At 40.7% G+C, this 21507-nt stretch overlaps 1 protein-coding gene across 31 annotated transcripts in view; it reads right to left on the bottom strand.

Annotated features, from left to right (window-relative positions):
- dlg2 (discs, large homolog 2 (Drosophila)) overlaps positions 1-21507 on the bottom strand; it is a 193289-nt gene that overhangs the window by 145427 nt on the left and 26355 nt on the right. For 24 of the 31 annotated variants that reach the window (XM_076750278.1, XM_076750281.1, XM_076750284.1 and 21 more), the window contains exons 3-4: positions 12685-12836; positions 7399-7467 (exon numbers count right to left, since the gene is read on the bottom strand). In XM_076750278.1, the coding sequence (XP_076606393.1) occupies positions 7399-7467; positions 12685-12836 (221 nt within the window). Of the gene's footprint in view, positions 1-3771; positions 4336-5876; positions 6035-7398; positions 7468-12684; positions 12837-17077; positions 17140-21507 lie in introns of those variants that run through there. The other 7 variants (XM_076750300.1, XM_076750309.1, XM_076750310.1 and 4 more) reach the window with 5 other exon arrangements.

Below are 21507 nucleotides of genomic sequence, written 5' to 3'. Positions count from 1 at the left end.
AGAGATGCTCTAAAAACAGCAACAACAGCAGAGTATCAACACACTCATGTAGGAGTGGTTTCTTCCTGTGTTTTTTCGCCCCTCTGTTTCCCTCTCATGCTGAACTATGGCACAGTACTCATCATGCCCCCGAAGCATTACATAACGTGGCTATGGAATGAAAACTGCATATCATTATGCAGTGCACATTCATTATGGAGAGCTGAATACTTAAGGTAGTAGAGCTGAATATAATATTCACAGTGTCACATGAGATCTGATGACATGAGCACTAAGAGAGCTCCTTAAAAGCTCAGTATGACTGCTGTATAATCTATTCATTATGAATCAAGGTACTTACAGAGACCAGAATAACTGGGCATGGTATATACAGAAGCACTGATTGTTTTGTTTACTATAGGTTATAGTGGCTCAGTTAATGCTGGCACAGTAAGGTCAACGTGGCAAATTCTCAGTACGGTGCTTTACAAATGTCTTTTTTTACAGCACTCCTCCCATGACACCTTTCTCACTGTGAGCCAGTGTTTCAAAGATAGGTGGACATCTAATCTTAGGTTTAGCATTGTGTGGGCTGAAGTTAAACCTTATATAAAGCATGTTAACAATGCTGTCCTTTACTCCTCCACGTCCATTTCACACTACAGGATGCAATATGCTGGAATTACTATTGGGAGATGCTGCTTAAAAAGTCTGATTCTGGTTGACACAAAGCAACACAGAGCATCTAATTAATGTTAAACAAATCTTTTCCTTTCTGAGCTTATTAAAGAAAAAATGCTGTCATTGTAAAAACTGACGCCTGATCCTGCAAAGACTGAAAAAGTATCACAATATCACATGACCACATCATATTGAAGTATTTTCCAAGTGGTCCTCAGTCATATGTACTACATCAGTGGACGAGACCAAGAGTGCCCAAACACTCAGGATGGGTCAAGATCTTTGAACATTATATTATAAAACACTGAATACTTTATGCGACAATAGTGTTATCTTAAAAGATATTTCTTCTCTTGTTTTCATGTTTTGTGTGTGTGTGTGTTTGTGTGTGTGTGTGTGTGTGAATACTGTTGTAGCTTGAAATGTCCATCCCTCTCAAATACACCATCACTTTTGGTGTCTGTGAGGAGTTCTCATCAGTTAGCAGTGTGCTCTGCCTCTTCATGCTGGGATAAGCTTTAGTCCCTTAGCTGAAAACAGCTGCATCTGACATTAAATTGAATTTGCCTTAATATCCCAAGATCCTCTTGAATCAGGTGCTTCAGACAGAATCACCTTGATCTGTGACGAGCTAAGATGTAGTGTAGTCAGAAGTAAAGAGGAGCCATAAAGTCAATGGAATTTCTCATTTAAAGTTAGTTCCACAGCATCAGTGTTAACTTTGCTGATATCAGCTAATATTAGCCACCAGAAGCTACCAGATCAACTAAGTCTGGTCATACCAGACCAAGTAACACTGTGGCAGCAAAACGTTTTGCTAACTGCTTTTAATTTTAGCTAGCTACAGTCAGACAAGGTCAACAAAGAGCTCCTCATCAAGTAAGTCACTCACAGTGTGAGTGTTTGTGCAGCTGTGGCACATTCAGAAGAAAAGCTGTCTAATCTGCCTGTGTATGTATTCAATCCCAATGTTGTCAATGTGACTTAGCAGTAAGTTTTCACAACAAGAAGAGTTTCTCAACATGAGTTAAATCCATCTCATAATGCTTTTTTAGGTTGAAGAATAACTTCAAAAATTAACAAATTATCCAAAATATCTGTGTGCCTGTTTGATTCATTGACTAATAGTTTCAGCTGCAGCTAAAATAACACATGTCTAAGCTTTAGAAAGGAGGTGCTGTGGCTATGCTATGGACACAAACCCGCACACACGAGCAGACGTGACCTCTGCCATGTGATGACACAAACAGTGGGGCAGATCTTTTCTATTTTTCCCCCTCATACTGCACTCAGTGTGAATGAAGTGATCATCCAAATATTTCTTAGTAACCACAGATTCTATTTTTGAAAAAGAAAATCATGACCTCCATCAACAAACTGCATCTAATGTTACAACACTTCCTTCTACCAGGAGGCAACCACTCTGTATGAGGCACTCTAAGCGAAGGGCAGCACACTAAAGCTGGCTTGGTAATGGATTTCATGCAAAAGACAGCGTGAATATTTCACCACGGCTTTCAGGATATCAACTTCTGAACTGACCAAAGGGGTCTCTGCTCCTGCCACATGCAGCATGTGTTCTACAACATGCAAGGAAGAGAGGACTGTATCCATCTTTAACACTTCCAGCCAGGACTGCGGGCTAACTCTACTGGATGTAGACTTGCCTATACTTGGCTGCAAACCACTCAATGGAGATTTTCCGCATAAATGACGAAGAGAGCTCTGTCAGTTTCACTTAGAACGGTCCATGCAAGAAGTCAGCGTGACCTTAGTGTGATGTAAATAGTAGGCACGTTGCTATAAAAGGAGTAACCTGTTCACTGTTGCTCTCACTGTTGCTAACTCAATGCAGACTGCATTGTTAGGTTGTATCATCAAAAAATATTTGCTTCAATTGTGACCGTTGCACATATTTTCAAAGATATTGCTTTTCTCAAAGTTAGTAAAGGGAGTCCATGAACACACAAGTAGCTCTGTGAGGTAAATCCGTGCTCACAGCAACAACATTAGGCATAATGTTTACCACGTTCACATCTTAGTTTCATGAATCAGCATGTAAACATTTGCACCTGTAATTAGCACTAAACACAAAGCACAGGGAAGGCTGGTGGGAAAGTCATTAGATTTGCAGGTATTTGGTATAAAGAACTGGACAAATGACCTGATGAGAACACTTACAGGAGGTACTAAACAACTAGCAGACAGCTTATAGCATAAATAGCAGCCTACTTAACTGCCATACATAAAACAGTGAGATGTCTGTACGGAACCATAATTATGTAAGAGAAAACATTTAAACAACACGTTCTACTGAACAAAAGCGACATGTTCTTTTTCATATTAGTTATGATTAGAGATGATGAGGTACAGTATCCTTGCACAAGAACATACTTCATGCCTTGACTGAAACATTGCTACGATAGGAGGATTCCCCTCTCCGCTGTTGCAACGGCCATTTACAAAGTGAAGTGCGTACAGTATCAGCCCAGGGATAAGAGGTCAGTGAAAAAAGCATTTATGTGCCATTTTCTCAAATAAAATACTGCAGTTCTACAGCTTGCATGAGGATTTGGGTACAACCTAAGCCAAGTGGACTCCACTCCGCTTTCAAAAGAGCTTGTGTGCTATGTGAGCAGAGGGCTGAAGCAGAGCCACAAGCCACGAGCCGGCTGACAGAAGTTCAACCCAACTTCTACTGCCATATCTCAACAGACAGGCAGCCGGGCTCTCTGTAGTTTGCAGACTACATGCAGACTGTAGATAGAGGGAAGAAATGAATCATTCTCTCATGGACACACAGACTAAATATGACAACTCATTCTGTCAAGGAATAATAACCAACAGTAAATATGCTGAGAGCATCCTATAGCAACATGGCAACAATTTATTCAACACTTAAAAGCAGGTGATGAAGACTATCAGGGTGGTGAGGGAAGACAAAAACATGAGCACATGCTAACATTCAGAAATAACAAACACATACACAGAGCGTGTTTCCTCCTGTTTCACTGCATGCCTCATTCTGCCACAGTGCTCATTCTCTCTCTGTCTCAGTCCATGGCTCCTTCTCATCCCCTTTCCAGTGAATCATTCATTCGTTTCTCTTACCTTAGTGGTGACAATGCAAAGACAATCCATGCTGGCCAGACAAAAAAGGAGCTCTCAACTTATGCTCAAATTCATCACCACTAATACCACCACTGGAGGAAAAAAGCAGGAAGATGGAGAAAAAAGATACCAGTGTGAGGAGGCGAGGAGGAAGGATAAAAACAGGTAGGGGTTGCTGAAGAAAAAGAGGGGGAGGAGAAGAGGAAGAGAACACACACACACACACATTCACACACGCTGGCGAGGGAGAGAAGCCACGGCGGACAGATGTTACTGCATGTGGGCCCCTTGTGAGGATTGGGATGCCTCCTCCACAGCGCTGAAGGCAATCAGGATTCCTAACGCCATCTCAGAGCGGAGTGTGCGTCATCAGCCAAAACGCACACACACACACTCACACACGCACACTAACATACGCTAAGAACGCTTAGCAGCTGTGCTGGCCTCCTCCAACAACCCGAAATCATTCCTTAGCTTCTCTCTCTTTCATTCATCCTCTGCCTCTTGTTTTCAGTTCATCCTCTCCTCCTCTCTCTCCTCTCACTGGGCTGAGCGTTATAGGACGAGAAAGAGAGCGAGGGAAGAGAGTGAAGGACGCAAGCGTCAGCCAGCGGAATGAATTACATTCCCATGCTCTGTGTCTCGCTGGCTATTAGCTGCTGTGGCAGACTGCTGGAACTTAAATTTAACACACTGGCTTTAATTTCATCTGCAGAGCAGTGGCAGCACTGCCTTCCACTGACTGTGTGACAGACTTTTTACTGTGTGTGTCTGAGGTTTGACTAGTGTGACATTTTAAAGATGTCAAATATGAGGACTGGGATTTAAGGCAGCTGTCGATATTTCTTGCCAAAAATAACGATTACAAACAAAAATTCAGCTTAAGGTTTTCCAATAAACACACAATAACTTGTAACACTAAGGAGTTCTACCACACATACAAACAAAAAAACAAACAAACAAGTTCCATGTCATTTAAGCTGGCCAACCTTTTAGCAGATGTTTGATTTGAATAAAAAGCCAATACTGCCTGAGCTCTCTGCCTCTACGAGTGGCTCTTTTTAACACTGACGCAGAAACACACAAAGACAGCACTGCTGACGCTAACAGTAATGATAAAATGAAACAAAAACCGCTGACTGACTTTTTTGCTTAGGAACTGACAGCAAAGCTAACCTTAAGACCAAACTTATAATGACTTAAATATAGATGCAAATGGTTTCAGCAGCTGGTCGGACACATGTATAAATTCATGTATATAATCTTTTAATAGCCATTCAAGCATGCTACAATATGATTTACTCTTCCAACAGTTAGTTTTTGAGCAGGAGTGTAACACTAGAAAATGCGATTGAACCAAAACAATTTCACCACACTGCCAAGAAACACAGCGGCAAGCTCTGACTTTTTCACCCACAACCACATTTTGACATCACAAAGTGACAGAGCCACAATTCTTTCATGAGACGCTAAAATACAACAGCAAAGTACCACATGGAAGTGTCAGAGGTTTCCAAAAGCCACTCTACCAACTCAATGGTATGATTTGGTGTAAGTGGGAGATACATTTGAGGATCAGTTGAGATATAGTGTACAAAAATACAGGCAAGAAGGAAGCTAAAGTCAAACATTTGCACTGTTTGATCAGTTTTGTTGCTCCTACAGCACAACAATTTACATCTTTATTAGTCTTATTTGTCCACAGAGCCCTGAGTCTAATCAGCCAGAGCAAAGCAGCCATGTAGGTGTGCAGGGCCTTTAATCAAATAATGAAAAGTCTACATGCACAGATATATTCACCACACTCTAAAGGTACTAATGTCTGTCCTTCATGAAGTGTGAGCGTCAGATGTTTCATATGTAGGATGCATGTAATCATCCTGCAAGTATACTACAGCGTAAGACTTAATTGCAGTGCTGAAGTAAATAAAGGAGATATATATGTGCTCCTATATGTGTTTTGAGGAGCTCAAGCTTGGTCTATTCATGCTGTGTATTAAGAATCAATAACCTGCCATGCCAGCTAGTAAGATCGTAAGGTAAACTTAGCCCTCCCCCTCTTTAGACTATAAGCTTCTGAACCCCCACCTAAACTGCCCTGGTACCTGTTTGCTGGAGCCATCCTGGTGAAGAGGTTTGTTGCAGAATTTGACCTTGATTACTGCTTTCATTTGTGGACGAAGCAGCACCCCTACACTCCCAGTGTCTCGTTGTTCTTACTGAATACACTACATTGAGCAGCTCAGGCTCCCTCTGCCAGAGCAACAGGGCTAATCTTTTCAGGTGATGCGGCTCAGGCAGCTTCACCTTATTGCATTAGAGAGAAGTAGTGCTTTAAACTCCTTTGTTGGGACTGCCACTCATTTACACAGACTACGTCGGTGTGACAAACTTGGATTCTTGTATGTATGAGTGCTGACAGTGCTAATAGCCCAGTAGACGGATTTACCGGCTATAGCCTTTGACCTTGACGGTGGCTTGTACCTGACCCCAACACATTTTCTGACATGGTGACTAAACATCCTCAGATCTGCGCTCGAATTACATTTACTTTTACTGGAGTGAAACTAAATGAAAATAAAATAAGGGCTTCATGGATATTAATCAGTGATAATGCTGTATTCATTTCAGGAAGCATGCAAGACAGGTGAAACATCAGCAGACATAGACTGCACAGCTAGAAAAAGCATACATAGAAACTGCACTCTGAGACCAGACTCTCAGTGATATTCCTCTGCACTCAATGCATGCAAGATTCCCAATATCAGCAAACCTAATTTGTACAGGAAATGTGTAATTTACATATTACATAAAGAAGCTCTGCAGCTCCTAATCACTTCATATTCTTGACTACCCCCAAGCTAAAAAGAGCACAGCAAAAACCGTAAGACCAAACGTCACCAAAACTGGCATGCTGTTTGTGAATTCCACCCACTACGTAAGGACATGAATGACACTCATTAACCTCAATCAAAGAGACTTTACTGATCTACGGTTCAAGGAAGGAAATTCAAGGAAGTTTCAAGGAAATTTCAAAACGTCAATCTGTTCTGAAATTCCACACTTGTAGAACTGTCTCTTTAACTTCAACCTCACATGAATGCTCATGAATCAAGACTGGCTTAACTTGGTGCATGTTTTTGAACACACAAGTTTTGCTTCACAGTCTTTTGCTATTCTTTCACTAGGGGGCGCCATAAATTCTAAACTCTCATGTCTTGTAACCGTCTGCATGGTATGAAATTTGATTTGCACCATTTAGGGTCATGACTCTGCCGATGAATAAAATCTAGTAATTATTGACTAATTGCAGGTCTCATTTCTCTAAAAAAATATTTCCTAACATCTTCTCTCCTCACGGGGTTTCCTTGCATCTCTCTACGCATCCGCAGTGGGAGGGACAAGGGAAACTTGCGATTCAAGATATCTGAATTTTTACCACGCCATGAGTGACAATGAGACTAAAGACAAAAGATCAGATCACACTGAAATGGATGCTGGTAACAAAAACACAATGAGTGACTTGATCTGACATACGAATCAATAAAAGACTCCACAACCCAAACGCAAGAACAGCACACACTGCATACACACAGGAAGAACGTATGACTGGTAGACAGAACTCACCACAGGAGTCTTGGTGCTGTTCTCTGCCTGTTCCATGCCACTGGGTTCTGAGCTGCTCTGCTCCCTCTGCTGGGAACAAAAAACAGGTGCATAAGTAACTCGCCACAAGCAAACAAGCTGTAACATACTGACCCGAAGGTCCCGAGGATACCATCAACTGATTCAGTCTTTAAGCTAATAAGTATTTATTAGCATTGTGGAAAGGCCTAATATACATGTAGGTTGGTGCTGTGTATTGGAGGAATTTTGAGCTGGGACAGTGAGCAGTGGAATTAAAACAATATGGCATATGGTAAATAAATGTTGATAGTTCACCAACCAATAAAATTATAGGCAGCATTTATGTCTAATGCTCAGTAATAACAGGAAGCAGTTGTCACGGTTATGCAAGTTATCACGATGGAGATATCATCAGCTGGTCAGTCTGATGGCTGCTTTGGTAAGTCTTTAATTAGAAGCTGAACTAGCGGACGCCGATAGGTGCCCGTGGCAACCAAAAATAGGTCCCTGGCACACTAAGACATACTACAAACCCTCAGTACACGCAGGCTTGCTTTATCCCTCTCTCTGTTTTTAGCAGCAAGCCCTTCTGACTTAAAATGCAAGCTTTTGGTTAATTAACAACAGAAGAACATAATATATTAAGATGCAAACTAAGTAATAACACTGACATCAGTCTTGGGTATACTGTATACTCTATTTGTTGTAGCCAATGATCTCCTCTGATATAATTAATGCAAAACAGCATTTAAATGCATAACACCTTCATGGTTGGACCCAACCCCAAAGCCACAGAGGTGCCCCACTCATTCCTTCATGGGTAGCCTGCTGTTTCTGGTCCAAAGTGGACAGTGGCAGGCATAATAAAGTCCTCAAATGTATTCACCTCCGATCATGCAGTCCCTCTCTGTTGCCTTGCTGAGGCACAGAAAGCCACTTGTGTATGACATTAGCAGAAAAAATTAAATATTAAAATCAACTTTAGGATAGACCAGAAGTCTAAATGCATCGTTGACGTGGACATTTTCACAATACATTAAATACTACACTGTTGTTCATTTAACATAATGCTGATTTAAAAGTCCAGCTATGCTGAGACTCAGCAGACATTACAGAATGAGACAGCACTGGACCGCAGGACCAAAGACTATAATAGAGGTTTGTTACTGTAGGACAGCATAAGACTCATATAGCATGTGACAGTCAATAATATTATTCATTAATTTCTCTGATGTTGTTTATTTCCGTTTCCAACAAGGGTACCTGTTACAATATATCTGTGTAACTGCACATCACCATCTACATCAGTATCATCTCACAGAAAGCTTATTCATGGCTTGTCATTCATAATGGAAAGGGTTAAAACTAATCACTGATAAGTTATTTCACACATTAACAACTGCTATAAAGCCTGATGTCTCCTAAAACTAAGAAGGCCTGAAAATATTCATTTAATTTTGCTTTAATGAACTAAATGCTTGATTACTTCAGTGCTTTTGTTCTTATCTTCCATCACTATAAATGGAACAAACACCCAACAACTGCATACAGAATGTATTTATTGGGTGTTTATATATTTGAATAACCCCTCTGGACACTGATAATTTGTTTGGATGGGCCCATCTGCCATGTCATTATTTGACAAGACATTTGCCTAATCTTCAGAGGGCTGATTGTGGTAACAGAAAAGGGGATCTAACAGCAGTGTACTGATGACCTCATGGCAGGGTCATCAGTCTCAGAGGACTCTTCTAATCCCCTTCACTTATCCCTATCCTGGTACGAGTGGGTGACCTCAGCAGAGTGGTTCAGCAGCTCCTGCTGTTCCAGTGGGGCTATTTTGAAAGCTCTAAAAACTTTTTCACATGTATTTGGAAATGTATATCCATGTATCTTATACCAAATGCTTTACTGTTACAGCAGAAAAATGAGAGGTACGACACACAAGGTCTGACCATAGAGGCAAATAGGATTACTAGTGGATTACTTAACTGGTTGGGCCTACTCCAAGTCAAACATGGTATTACTAACATGCTGGTGTGTAGACACTGACAGGTCTATATTTTCACACTGGCCAAGAGTGTCCAACAAGAAGCAGCATGATCATACCAGGAATTCTTGTAGCCTATTTCAGATTTCTGGGCAAAACCTCAAAAGGTACCAACCTACGTTTCAGTTGACCTGCTTTATGTAATGATGTTTCTCTTTCTACTGCTGTTCCACTGGATTGATTCATTGGCATATTCATACACGACCTTCACGCTAGCCAGCGTCAGTGAAAACAGGTGCATTCAGTTAAGTATCATGAAAATACACTGGCTGGTAGAAATGCATTCTACATGCATACAATGCATTGTTACTGACGGAGATTCACGCAAACACTGTGCACAAAACAAAATGCAGTACTATGATAGAGAGGGGACTGGTTTGCTATTTTGATGATTCAGAAAGAATGAGGCTGGTATAAAACGGTGTAAAACTATATACCACGGATATATAATGGACTGTCACCCTTAATACCAATAACTCTACCAATAGATAGAACATGTACTGTAGTATATGGCACTAACTTACTGTCTGGGCATAATGTAGCCTGTTCATAGTGTGTACATTTGTCTTGTCAGAAGGGCAGATTTAATAGCTCTAGCTTCAGCCTACATCTTTGTGGTCACTGCTATAATCTGCTTTTGACATGCTGTCATTATTTAGTGGTTGTTACAGCCCTTGCATGCATTACTGTTTTTTATTTCAAAGAATAAAATAAAAGTAAGCTCATGTCCTTCTTTTGCTATTAATATGCAGCATATCTAGTCATTTAAGATAAGGGGCAAAATAAGAGGCATAAAGAACCACATTAGAGATGCCACTCGTTTTTTTCTTGTTAATTCTTGGAGCCAAAGAAACATTTTGATTAATCTTTCATGCTTTTTCAGTCCTTCATGGCCCTCAACCACTCAGCACCCGCAATTCATTCTCGTTAATTGGAAAGTCACAGTGTGAGCATGTTCGCAGACAACTCTCCTTCTCTCTGACACACACACACACACACACACACACACATACACAGTCTCTCTTAATTTAGTCACTTTTGTTCTTTCAAACTGTAAATACACTCAGCTGATGTAAGTAACAGAAGCTGTCCAGTCAGATTTCTCATGTTTGAAAGTAGTGATGGAGGCTTGTGGGGTTCAATGTTTAAAGGAGTTGGATGAACTTAGCATTTCTGTTGCTACTGTGAACTTTATAAACTTTTGTGTGGTATGAATGCAACAAAAACACATCCGGCAGTTACTGAGTAACATTATCATCCATATGGAGTGTTTGTGTCCACCTGATGAATGTCCACTATTCACTCTCCCGTAGCTCTGTTGGTTGGTCTCTATCAACGCCTTGGGTAAATATCTGGCTATTTAGCTTCTAAATGTTCTGCTATGTTCACTAACCACTCATCATCTGTGTCTGTCTGCCGTGTGGTGCTGAGCAGGTCGTGTACGGTGGGTTGATCAGAGCTTTCTCCTCGAGAACAGCTGCCTGCTATGAGAGTGGTGAGACTGAAACAAAACACAGCTAAACAGTGAACTGACACTCCCTACGGAGCTCTTTAAAGCCAGAGGGAGCTGCAGATCGAGCTGATAAGTGATAAGATAAGATTGGTTCATCACTACAAGTCACACCTTTCACATTGTTTTCACATTGTCATTTGGCGCATTGTTATAAAAGATACTGCTCACAGCCGCTTTAAAGAACATCTGTTTGATTTCTATTCATGGTGGAAGTGAAATTCTGCAGGTGAAGCTCACCTCTAAACTGCTGCTTCTAGTTGACCGAATGTAACTTTGAAATCGTATTTATGCTGAATATGAAGAGGGGTTGTCTAAATCCTGTTCATAACTTCCAGCCACAACAGATCCACAATGAGACTCGTCCCCACGTATTCTATATCATAACTGAGTCACCAGCCTCATTATTTATCAGAAAAAATCTATACGTTCATTTTTCTTTGGACACTTTGTTCCCATTAGAAAGTCAGTAGCAAAAGGCCACAGTATTGTGTTAGGATGAATACCTTATAAATACACTTTGTGGAAGACCCTATTTATACGTAACTCCTATTCATGAGTTTAGAGTGGTTTTCTTGGAACTTGTGTGTCATGCTTCGACAAAATTCAGTGGGTATCTCAGTGTTTCCCACACAGAGAGTCCCCTTGCTCTACCCCTCCCACATGCTCTGTAGAGAAAAACATAGACAGAGACGGTCTCTGGTATTGTCCCTCCTGTGAATGCACTGCATGTGGTGCAACCTCTTAATGCAGGCCTACTTATGCCGCTGTTTTGTAAAAGCCTGTTAAGTGCACCTGGTTGGTGCAGGTGGTAGGTGTGAGTGTGAGTGTGAGTGTCACTCTGTGGGGAACACTGATTTCTCATCTACAATCTTTTCTCTAAGAGATGAGGTTTATTTCCAAGAATTAGTTACAATGCCAAAAGGAGAGCCAATCATTGCTTCTCAACTAAAGCTGAACCCTTTCAAAGAAATGCTTCCGAGCACAACTCGCAGACTTTGAGGCGCTTCACTGTACCAAGCTGGTATGGGAACAAGCAAGTTGTTTGTGATTTCCTAATGAAATGGTAAAATCACTGTCGTCATATCTAATGCAAAAACATATTAATAATACACTATGAACAAATATCAAATCTGTGGTAATTCAGACCATTTGTTAGTTATTTAGCACACATTAGAATAGGAAGGGTCAAAATCAAAGCAGATTATTAGTCTGTCATATGGGTGAAGCTCCTCAACTCAATAATGTCAGTCCCTGCCTCCTTATAACTCAGACTTTCTGTCAAAATTCTGTCAGATTTTTTTCAAACTTCTGGAGGCTCCCAATCAGTGGAGGGCTCCTTTAAAGTAAGGAGGAGCCCCTGAATCCCCCCTGTATTTGCATGACTAAGGAGCCAGTGGTTTACAGTGAAATGCTTCATTTATATGAACTACTTCTTGCAGGACACTGCTGTCAGCTCACCACAACAAGCACTTCCACCTACAGTGACTTGAAAGTCTATTTAAAGGCTCTGACCCTCATATTCAGCATGTCTGCTGATTCATGCTTTGCTGCTGTCACTGCTGCTGCTGCTGTAGCCAAGAACTTTCTCCACCCCAGCCTCCATCTGTTTTACATCTGTACTTTCTGAATGGCTTCAGCAGACAACCTAGTCATACAGACGTAATTCGTCAGTCCAGGGATACCTGAGGTTATGCTGGGCTAATACACTGTGTCAGAGACTCACCTCCTCCACTGGACAGGCAGAGTGTGCAAGCTCAGAGTGCTTTATAGAAACACTCTTTTCCCACTTGTCCGCCATGTGGTTGATCTCCTCCAGCTTTTGCTCACAGCTCTTCTGTGTGTTTAGCAGCGTCACCTCATAGAACTCCTGGATATCTGTGGACATACACGTAGGTATTACATGACTCTGTGCTGGTTCACTTCTTCACAGAAAACACATTCAATGGTCTCATCACTAAGAGAAGAAACACATTTGGTGTGGATATTGTACCTGTTTGAACTGAATCAGTTCTGCAACAACTGACCCTTCGCTGCCCAGCCCACCTTAGCTATTGGTGCAACATCTGTCAAGCTTTCTGTTCTCGTACACATGGAGCTCATAGTGATGGCGGTTGCAGATTTACCATTGAAATTCCCAGTCAGGAGGAGCTATTCCTCGCACTTCTAGCTGATGATAATGGATTTTGTTGGCAAAAATGGTGGCTCACCTTCGCACATTTTATAAGCGTAGCTAGCGAATGTAAGCTAATACTTAAACTCCAAAAGTCAGTTAAGACACCTGTCCATCTCCAGCTGACATTTCCATGTGACACATAATAAAATCAGAAGCCTATAAAAGGGTCTTCAATATGTACATTATGGCTGCGTACATGATATAATGCTAACAGACTGAGTCCTAGGCATAACATCGGCATCCTCATCAGCTGATCCATGCCATGTATATAAGAGAGCAGCACTGGTCATGTACTTCAGTGCAGAGCTAATTTGCCACATACCATGTTATTAAAAATTAGATATGAAAGTAATAAAATGTAGGCTAATTAAAATGTTCCTCGTTCTCATGTAACCCTTGAATTGTTTGAATGCTTATTATGGAAGAAAAACGTAGCCTACTTGAAAAAGCAATAGAGTGGTTAGATTTAGGCTTTGCTTTGTTTGTATTTTCAACAGTGTTTGCCTCACTTTTGTCAGAGAGAAGGATTTGAGGATGTGAGGATTAAGCCATGAGATGGCAAATGTCATGGTGTCTAACTCATGTTTGGCTGGAGTTACTGGAGAGTGAACTTCCCCCAAACAAATAAAGAGCAGGACTGAGCTGCTATCGCTACTCTAAATTGTGATAACGTTCCATTTTGGCTCACAAATTGACAAAAGCACAAACCGTGGATGTGTCAGTCTGGACAATCTTTTTCCTAATGTAACCTGCAACCCCATAAAATACTGTGGAAAGCTAACAGTATGCTCATTGCCTTTGGATGTAATGCTTTGTTACTGCCGTAGATCGGAAGCTGGTTAGCCAGACATGCTAACATTTGCAGCTTAAGTTAGAGCAGACAAAGACAAAGTTTCATCAGTTCTCATGCACACCACATCAACATGGAGAGAAGAGCAAAGCTTGACAGGCCTGCTGCTGCCTCGTCACTGTTACTAAGCTGAGACTGTTTTTTTCTTTTTTTTTGGAAGAGGAGTTTATAGAAGATTACATAGTTTAGTATGTACAAAGTATGGAGGTAAGATCCTAACAGTTCAATATCAATACCTCTGCTTCAGCTTGGGTTCGGTATGTAGATTCACATCCAGAACAAAACGCAAACAAACAAAATGCATATTCCAGTTTGCTTGTGAGAACAATGTTTGTGAAACAAATAAACTGCTGTTCCAGAGGTAAAAAATGTGATATTTTTGGAGGTTAGGTTAGAGCTGGAGGTGTTGCAGTGAGCTCCTGCTCACACAACTGATTGCTTTTGATGGGATGGTATAACAAATGTTCCCAAGCAAATGATTTAGACACTACTAAGACTTTCAATTGCCAAGACATCCCTTAAGTGTTAATGGTGCGACACTTGATAAATCACTTCTTTGAAAAAGGTAGCAGTTACTGAGAACTTGGGAGGACTTATAACACACATTTAGTAATGGATTTATGAATAGCTGGTGCAAACCATTGCTGATATATATGCAGAATGCTGCCAGCTAGAAGCATAAATCACACACAAAGTATAGAGCCCACTGTTGACTCCATGGCTTCAACTTTAATTTCAAGAAAAGCTCTCTTATGGCCATCCGGCAGTGTTCATCTGCATTGTTCCTTATACTCAACTCAACAATGTGAACACGGACAGAACATGCAACCTCCACACAGAAAGGAGTCACCAGCTCTGCCTTCAAGACAGAGCCAATGCTCAATTATAAAGAGCTAAATGGGGCAATTTTAAGCTGTGCCATGCTATTTGGAAAACATTTTAACATGAACAAAGAGATGCCCAGGTACTTAATTTTTCGCATTCACTCACATTCAGTGAGTATTAAGTATATTCACAAATTGTTAATGTTTGTGGTAAAAGGTTTTCAGGTAAAACCAAAGCCTGCAGGCTCACAGTGTTAAGACAGGACAAGCTGCAGTGTGCAGGAGTGAAGAGAAGATTCCATGACATACTGTATGTTTGCATGTTATTTTTTGTAACTAACAGGTTGGGATGGTGGTGTTCACACTGTCAGTCAGACCCCATGTGTAAAGCACAGCTTTTCTGATTTCTTCCTACATAACGTGAAAATAAGCATCAAACCTAATATTATACTGATGTACATCTTCATATTATGGTCATATTATGATTGCCACAAAAAACATAAAGATAGTAAACATCAAACAGTACTCAACGCCAGCCATCTAACGTTATGTCGGGGTTACTGTACTACAATAAAACCTTCACAAGTAAAAAGACGATACTTTATCAATACCTGTTCAACAAGCATCAACACATACACATGAGGAAGGAAGATATTTCAGTCTGCTCTGTCTGCAGTCTCTCATGCACCGCCACTATGTTTTACACAAGCACAGCAGACTAGCTCGGCTATAAGCGATTGTTACAAACAAGCTAAAACAAAAGCTGTCTGTATGTAGTGTAACTGTGCAGTTTGGTTTGACATGTATCTCAAAATGTGCCACATTCTTGGAAACTTTGCTGCTGGATGACACAAACCAGCCCCTTCAGACAGACAGAGGACAGGAGGAAGGACTGACACTGACTGATTTCTTTCTAAACTTGACTTATTATTGTGATGTCAGGAATATTATTTCTATCATTGACATTTATATTTAGTAAAAGTGAGAGAATATATGTATTATATGTTTACAAAGAGTTAATGTACGTTGACCACCAACTTTAGGGATTTGGTGGCCTGTGGGACCAGTGATTGAAAATATTACTGTCTCACCCTGGTGAGACATTCATGCATTGACAGTACGTTTACCCAGGACAAATGGATAACCAGCAATGCTAATTAATAAAATGGTGTGTCTAAACAAGCACACACGCGCATGCACACACACAACAGATCAGTGTGACTAGGTAAGAAAAGATGTCATCAAGAGCAGAAGTGACACCGTACATTTTTCTTTCAGCCAGAATGAATGAAAATACTGGTGGAAACTCTTCCACATGGTCTACTAAATCAGTCAGAATGAGTCACTGCTTTATCAAAGTCACTGCATGAGAATCTTCTGGAGTGATGGACAACATCTACCACAAAGCGTTTGCATCATATGATTCAAATGAGCTCTTTGTCGAGCATTCAATCCAAATGCTATTGTTTTAGAAATGCAGACACATCTTTTGAATGGCCAGCCATGTTTTACCAAAGAAGTAGACCCACAACAAGTGATCTGCCACGCCAGTCCAAAGAAGAAAAGACGCATTAACATTTAAATAGATCCTTATAAAAACAAACCATTAGCATTCAGCTCCAGACGCAGGATCATGTTTCTGTCCCAGTCGCACACATATTATTCCATGCACTCTCTTTCTAGAATCAGGAAATATACCACATCAATAATAAATATTGATGCAGTTTCTGTAAAACAAACAAAAAACTGCTCTATCTTCTTGTAATTCAAATGAAAACAAGCAATTATGGACGCAAATGAATACAACTAAATTTATGCAAATCCCCAAAAGCTCTTGAATGGCTGCTGTACAGCAAGGTGAACATTCTGTATGTGTGCGACTCTGCGTAGTACACAACCAGCTGTTGGCTGTCACTCCTTTGATTATTATGACAGAATAAACATACGCAGTAAAACTGTACACGAACTTTGAATACAGCACATGGCGTTAATGTTTCTGCTTGTCTTTACAAAAGTAAACAGGTTCTGGCTTGTGTTTTATTTCAAAGAATTTAAATAAAAATGACTGAAGAGAGGATCTAACCGGAGCCCACGTTGCTTTGACAAGCACTGACAGTTGGTATCAAACACTCCCCTCTCTACACTACAAAACCATCAAAACTATCAGCCGTGATCATCAATAGCTATTCAGAAATGGAGCTCTATGGAGAAAAAAAAAACAACATTTCAGTTTAGAAATACAGTGAAGACAGTGTCAAGTGTAACTCACAGTGCAGTAAAACCTCCCTGCTCTCTCCGGTCATGTTGCAGCGCTAATATCCTGTGAAAGAGTGTGCTGTGAGAGGACCAGATGCCTGGTGGCGAGCTAACAGCGAGCCTAATCCTCAGACACAGAGGCCGCCTGTTCCCTTCAATGCAGACAATGACCTTACAGCCGGCATGGCTGATTTCTAATTCAGCCCTCCTCTGGGTAATGTGCTTAACACGGCCAGCAACTCTCCCCTTAATGAACAAAACTCCACTTCTCCCATCAACAGATGAAGTGGTTCAACGACTCATCAACAAACGGGGATCCATTTCTCCACCCTGTTCCATCTAATGTCGACAGAGCCTGCTTTTTACACCAGTGCAGTGTATTCATCATGCTATGTGCAAGTTTAGCGTCAGGCACGAAGAACTTGACACAAAGATAGTGACTACCAGTTCTGGAATGGTCCAATTCCTCTTTGGACTGCTGAGCTGCTTAAAAGACAGCAGCTGGCAAGACATCCAAAGCACATGACTGCGTGTAAGAGGCACCGTGAGCCTCGCAGACACAAACTTCAACTGCTTGTCTAACGCAGGGCATCCATCTGTCTGACACAGTGTGTCTTAGCTGGGAGTCTCCCCTGATGAGGTGATTTCCATCCCAAGCCACAGAGAGGAAGTAAACTATTATGGCAGAGAGTGAATCCAAAAGGTTCAATCCTGAGGTGAAACAGTGCATTGTTTCATGACGGAGTATGGGCGTTACACAACTGCACATCAAACATTCAGAGCCAGCCTCACGGTACTAGCTTTATTGGAATTCCTTCAGCCCAGCTCCCTCACATGTACAGCTGCTATCGCCTTTCACTGTCAAGTCATCTGTTGATTTTTATTTTATTCAATTTTTTTTTAATGAAGTGATTCATCATTCTGTTTCTAAAATGTCAAAAAAAAGAGTGACAAGCACCCAGCAGCAAAAACATTTGAGGCTTTGAACCAGCAAATAATTTGCATTTTTCCTTGAAGGACTTCAACAGTGACTCAGTTATCAAAGTTATTGAAGATTAATTTTCAATCTATTGCATTATCAATCAACGATTTCACTTTTCTGTGCATCTTCATATAAGTAATTTTTGATTTGTCCTGTGTGAGAAAACAGCAGTTACATTTAGTTTGATTTCTGACTAGCGCTGGAATAGTAGAAACTGACATTAGGAGAAATGAGGAATTGATTATCTTATCTCTTAGATAATAGATGGTCAGATGGATATTTGTATGTGCACACAGCCTTGGTTGCTTCAGAGGTTCAGCTTTTGTGGATAAGTCTGCAGGTGTAACATAAGCGACACTTAATGCAGCAAAGACTGCCTTCCTCCTCCTACTGAGATTATCTTTCAGCAGCAGCAGCAGACAGCATTAGAGTGAAACTACAATAAGCACTGAGCATTCTGTTTCGCCAACAGGCATCAAGTGAAGTCAACTGGTCACAATCCAATTCAAACATGAATCTTTGTCTGCTCCTCAACATGTTTTTGTTGCAACAGGTTTTTGTGCAGCAGGTAGAATTCCAACGTGGGTAAAAATGAGACAGGTGAATGTGGGAATTCAGCAGGTTATATAAAAACAAACTGACAAATTGTGCTTGCTAAAATGTTAAGATCATGTAATTACACTTGAACAGTGGAAGTATCCGTTAAGCCCTTGGCATTAACTGTTAATCCATAGGCTTTATCTGAAAATACAATGACAAAATCCCAATCTGGTGAGTATTTTTGTCAGCAGGGCCACACGTCCATCCATTCTGCTCTACAGCACACACACACGCAATACTGCTCAGCTCTACACTATTTATTACCTTTTGTGCACCAAATATTAAATGGAAGGTTGATGTTAAAAGTGAAAACAGAATGGGAGGTTAGGAATAATACAAGGTACAATTGCATTGAGCCACATTGGACGGTTTTCTTTAAAAACAGAGGTTGTGTGTATCATGGGAAGAGGCTCAGAATCATGCAAAGTGTCTAACTGTCTTAAGTTTCTTACAAAGGGAGGTTGGACATGCAACTGATTAAAAGTCGTTAAGCTTCACTTAATGTGTGAGTGCTCAATGTAAACCTTCTATAAATTCATTTCAGTGTTTTTAGCATGGACCCTATTTGTTTACAGCTCATTGAAGAGTAACACACTGCATGCTACAAGAAATGGCGGTTAAAGCGCAGTGTGTCAAACATTTGCATTACAGCCATTATCATTGCAGGTACTTCTATTCTCCCTGGCCACATCGCTTCTTTTGGCTTTCACGTGACAGTGACTGTTTACATGCTGGTCTCCTAGGCAACCCTGCAGTGGATCTGAGCACATTTGCACCCTGTTTAACACATACGTTCCACATGCGACTTTCCTGGTAGCCTCCTCTAACAAGCACAAAATCCTACTGACACAAAGCACTTGTACAGTGAATGCACATACACACTGTCACAATGCTGATCTGCTTTCTTCATGCTTACGTAACGGGTGGGTGGAGTGGGCTGGGGCTCACAGTGATGGCTCCTGAGTAGCTGTGTTTCTTTGGGGAGCCATTATTCCAGCTGCATCCCCTCCCTACAGCTAGCCCTCCTCCACAGTGACTAAGGTGCCAGCTAATCCTTCTATCTCCCAGAGCACACAGGCTACCAATTATTGGTAATACATCACTGCTCACTCCTCTGGCTCTCACCTCCCTCAAGGAAATAACATTGTATAGTTAGATTGGTGTTACATGAGAAGAATTCCTACAGAAACGCAGGTTTGTAATATTCCAATCCTGCATTTCAGACCTGACTCTCACAATGTTTGTGAATCTTATCAGAGTATTCTGATAATGGTTACCATGACCTGGTAAAAATCTCACATATCAGCTGATCACAGCTCCTAAAAGTTGCAGCTTTTCTTCACTTCCCATCACTGCAGATATTATTAAACATATATAAAGTCATCGGGTTTTTGGACAAGATAATACTTTAGAAACCCTCTAATGATAATGACAATACAAACGATCACTGCAGCCTTAGACTCGGACTTTATCAATTATGTTTAATACACGCAGGAATAAAGTCTGATGTAGAGTTGGTCATAAGAATGTGACTTAAGCAAAGCACTGTAACATTTCTACAACATTCAGAACATAACATATAAGATTTAAACACAACAGAGCTGAAGCCATTAAAGATGTCTTTAATGATGGTGTTGGAGAAGTGGTGGTTGGCTTCGACCTCTCACGAACACCACTGAATCTAGAGTTCATGGCCTTTTTGCTTCACCTGCGGAGCAGCAGCATCACCACTGGACACAAAACTGTGACAAGTTATCTGCATTTAGCAGAGAGTGGTGAGGAGTGGGTGGATAACTCCACTTAGGTTTAACTCCAATTTGAGGGAACAGTGAGAGGAGTATTAAAATAAATGACTGCAAAATGAAGAACACTTTAAGCTCTGATTCACCCTGTTTTCTTCATTTTGTTTGAACATGTAAACTCAGTCTTGGTTTCTGTTAAAGGGAGGCTGGTTGGAGTAAATATGTATTAATTTTCTTCATACTTTGTTCATGGAAATTCCATTTAAAGAAACACCAAGTGCGCTTTTCAAAACGACGTCAGTGTGTAGACAAATCAAAAAACAATCCATCAATTAATAATTAACCAACCGTAAATGCATGTGTGTTTGTCCCGTTGGACTTCATGGTGATGTTGCCACGTTCCCAGATCTTAACATCTACAATGACAGCATCACTGACAGGAATGATGGCCAAAACTGAATATAAGACTCATGTTATGAAAAAGAAGACATACCCTTTAACAGCTTGTTGGTCTTCCTGCAGGCCTGTCATAGTGTCACATCAAGAAAAACTCCCACTGCTCTGCAGATCCATAGAATACCCAGCGACACCAGCTGATCTAAGACTGCGGACTTCAGAGTCTGGATCCTTGCACTTTCTTTTACTCACATTTCAGTCAAAACTCCCTCTCATAAGTTGAGCTTTTCAGAAGGCAGTACCACATTAAGAGCCAGAGAGACAAAGAAAATCAGACTGTTAATGCCGAGTGACATTAATACAAACAAAAAAGAATGGATATAAGACGCACACTGAGTGGCTGACAAAACTGGAAAAACACAATAGCTGATGACATATTATTTGCTGAACAAGACACAGTGATGAAATACAATTCCCATCATTTGTGTTATAAATAACTGGGATCATTGTGCCTTGAAATCCCTGCTACTGTGTGAGTACTCTATTATTCACACAGTGTGCATAATAAGAACGGCGGACAATGACAATGAGTTTTGATTTCTCATCAGCATAATTGAATTTCTTTGAGCCTGTATCAGCTCTTTGGAGCACATTATTGTTGGGAAATACTCACAATATCTTTATCATTTTGATAAAGTCTACCAAATTGTTATGTGCTTTTCA

The sequence above is a fragment of the Chaetodon auriga genome, chromosome 15 (genome assembly GCF_051107435.1).
Source record: "Chaetodon auriga isolate fChaAug3 chromosome 15, fChaAug3.hap1, whole genome shotgun sequence".
NCBI lineage: Eukaryota > Metazoa > Chordata > Actinopteri > Chaetodontiformes > Chaetodontidae > Chaetodon > Chaetodon auriga.
Note: the sequence above shows the minus strand (reverse complement) of the source record. Positions and strands in the feature narration are given on the sequence as shown.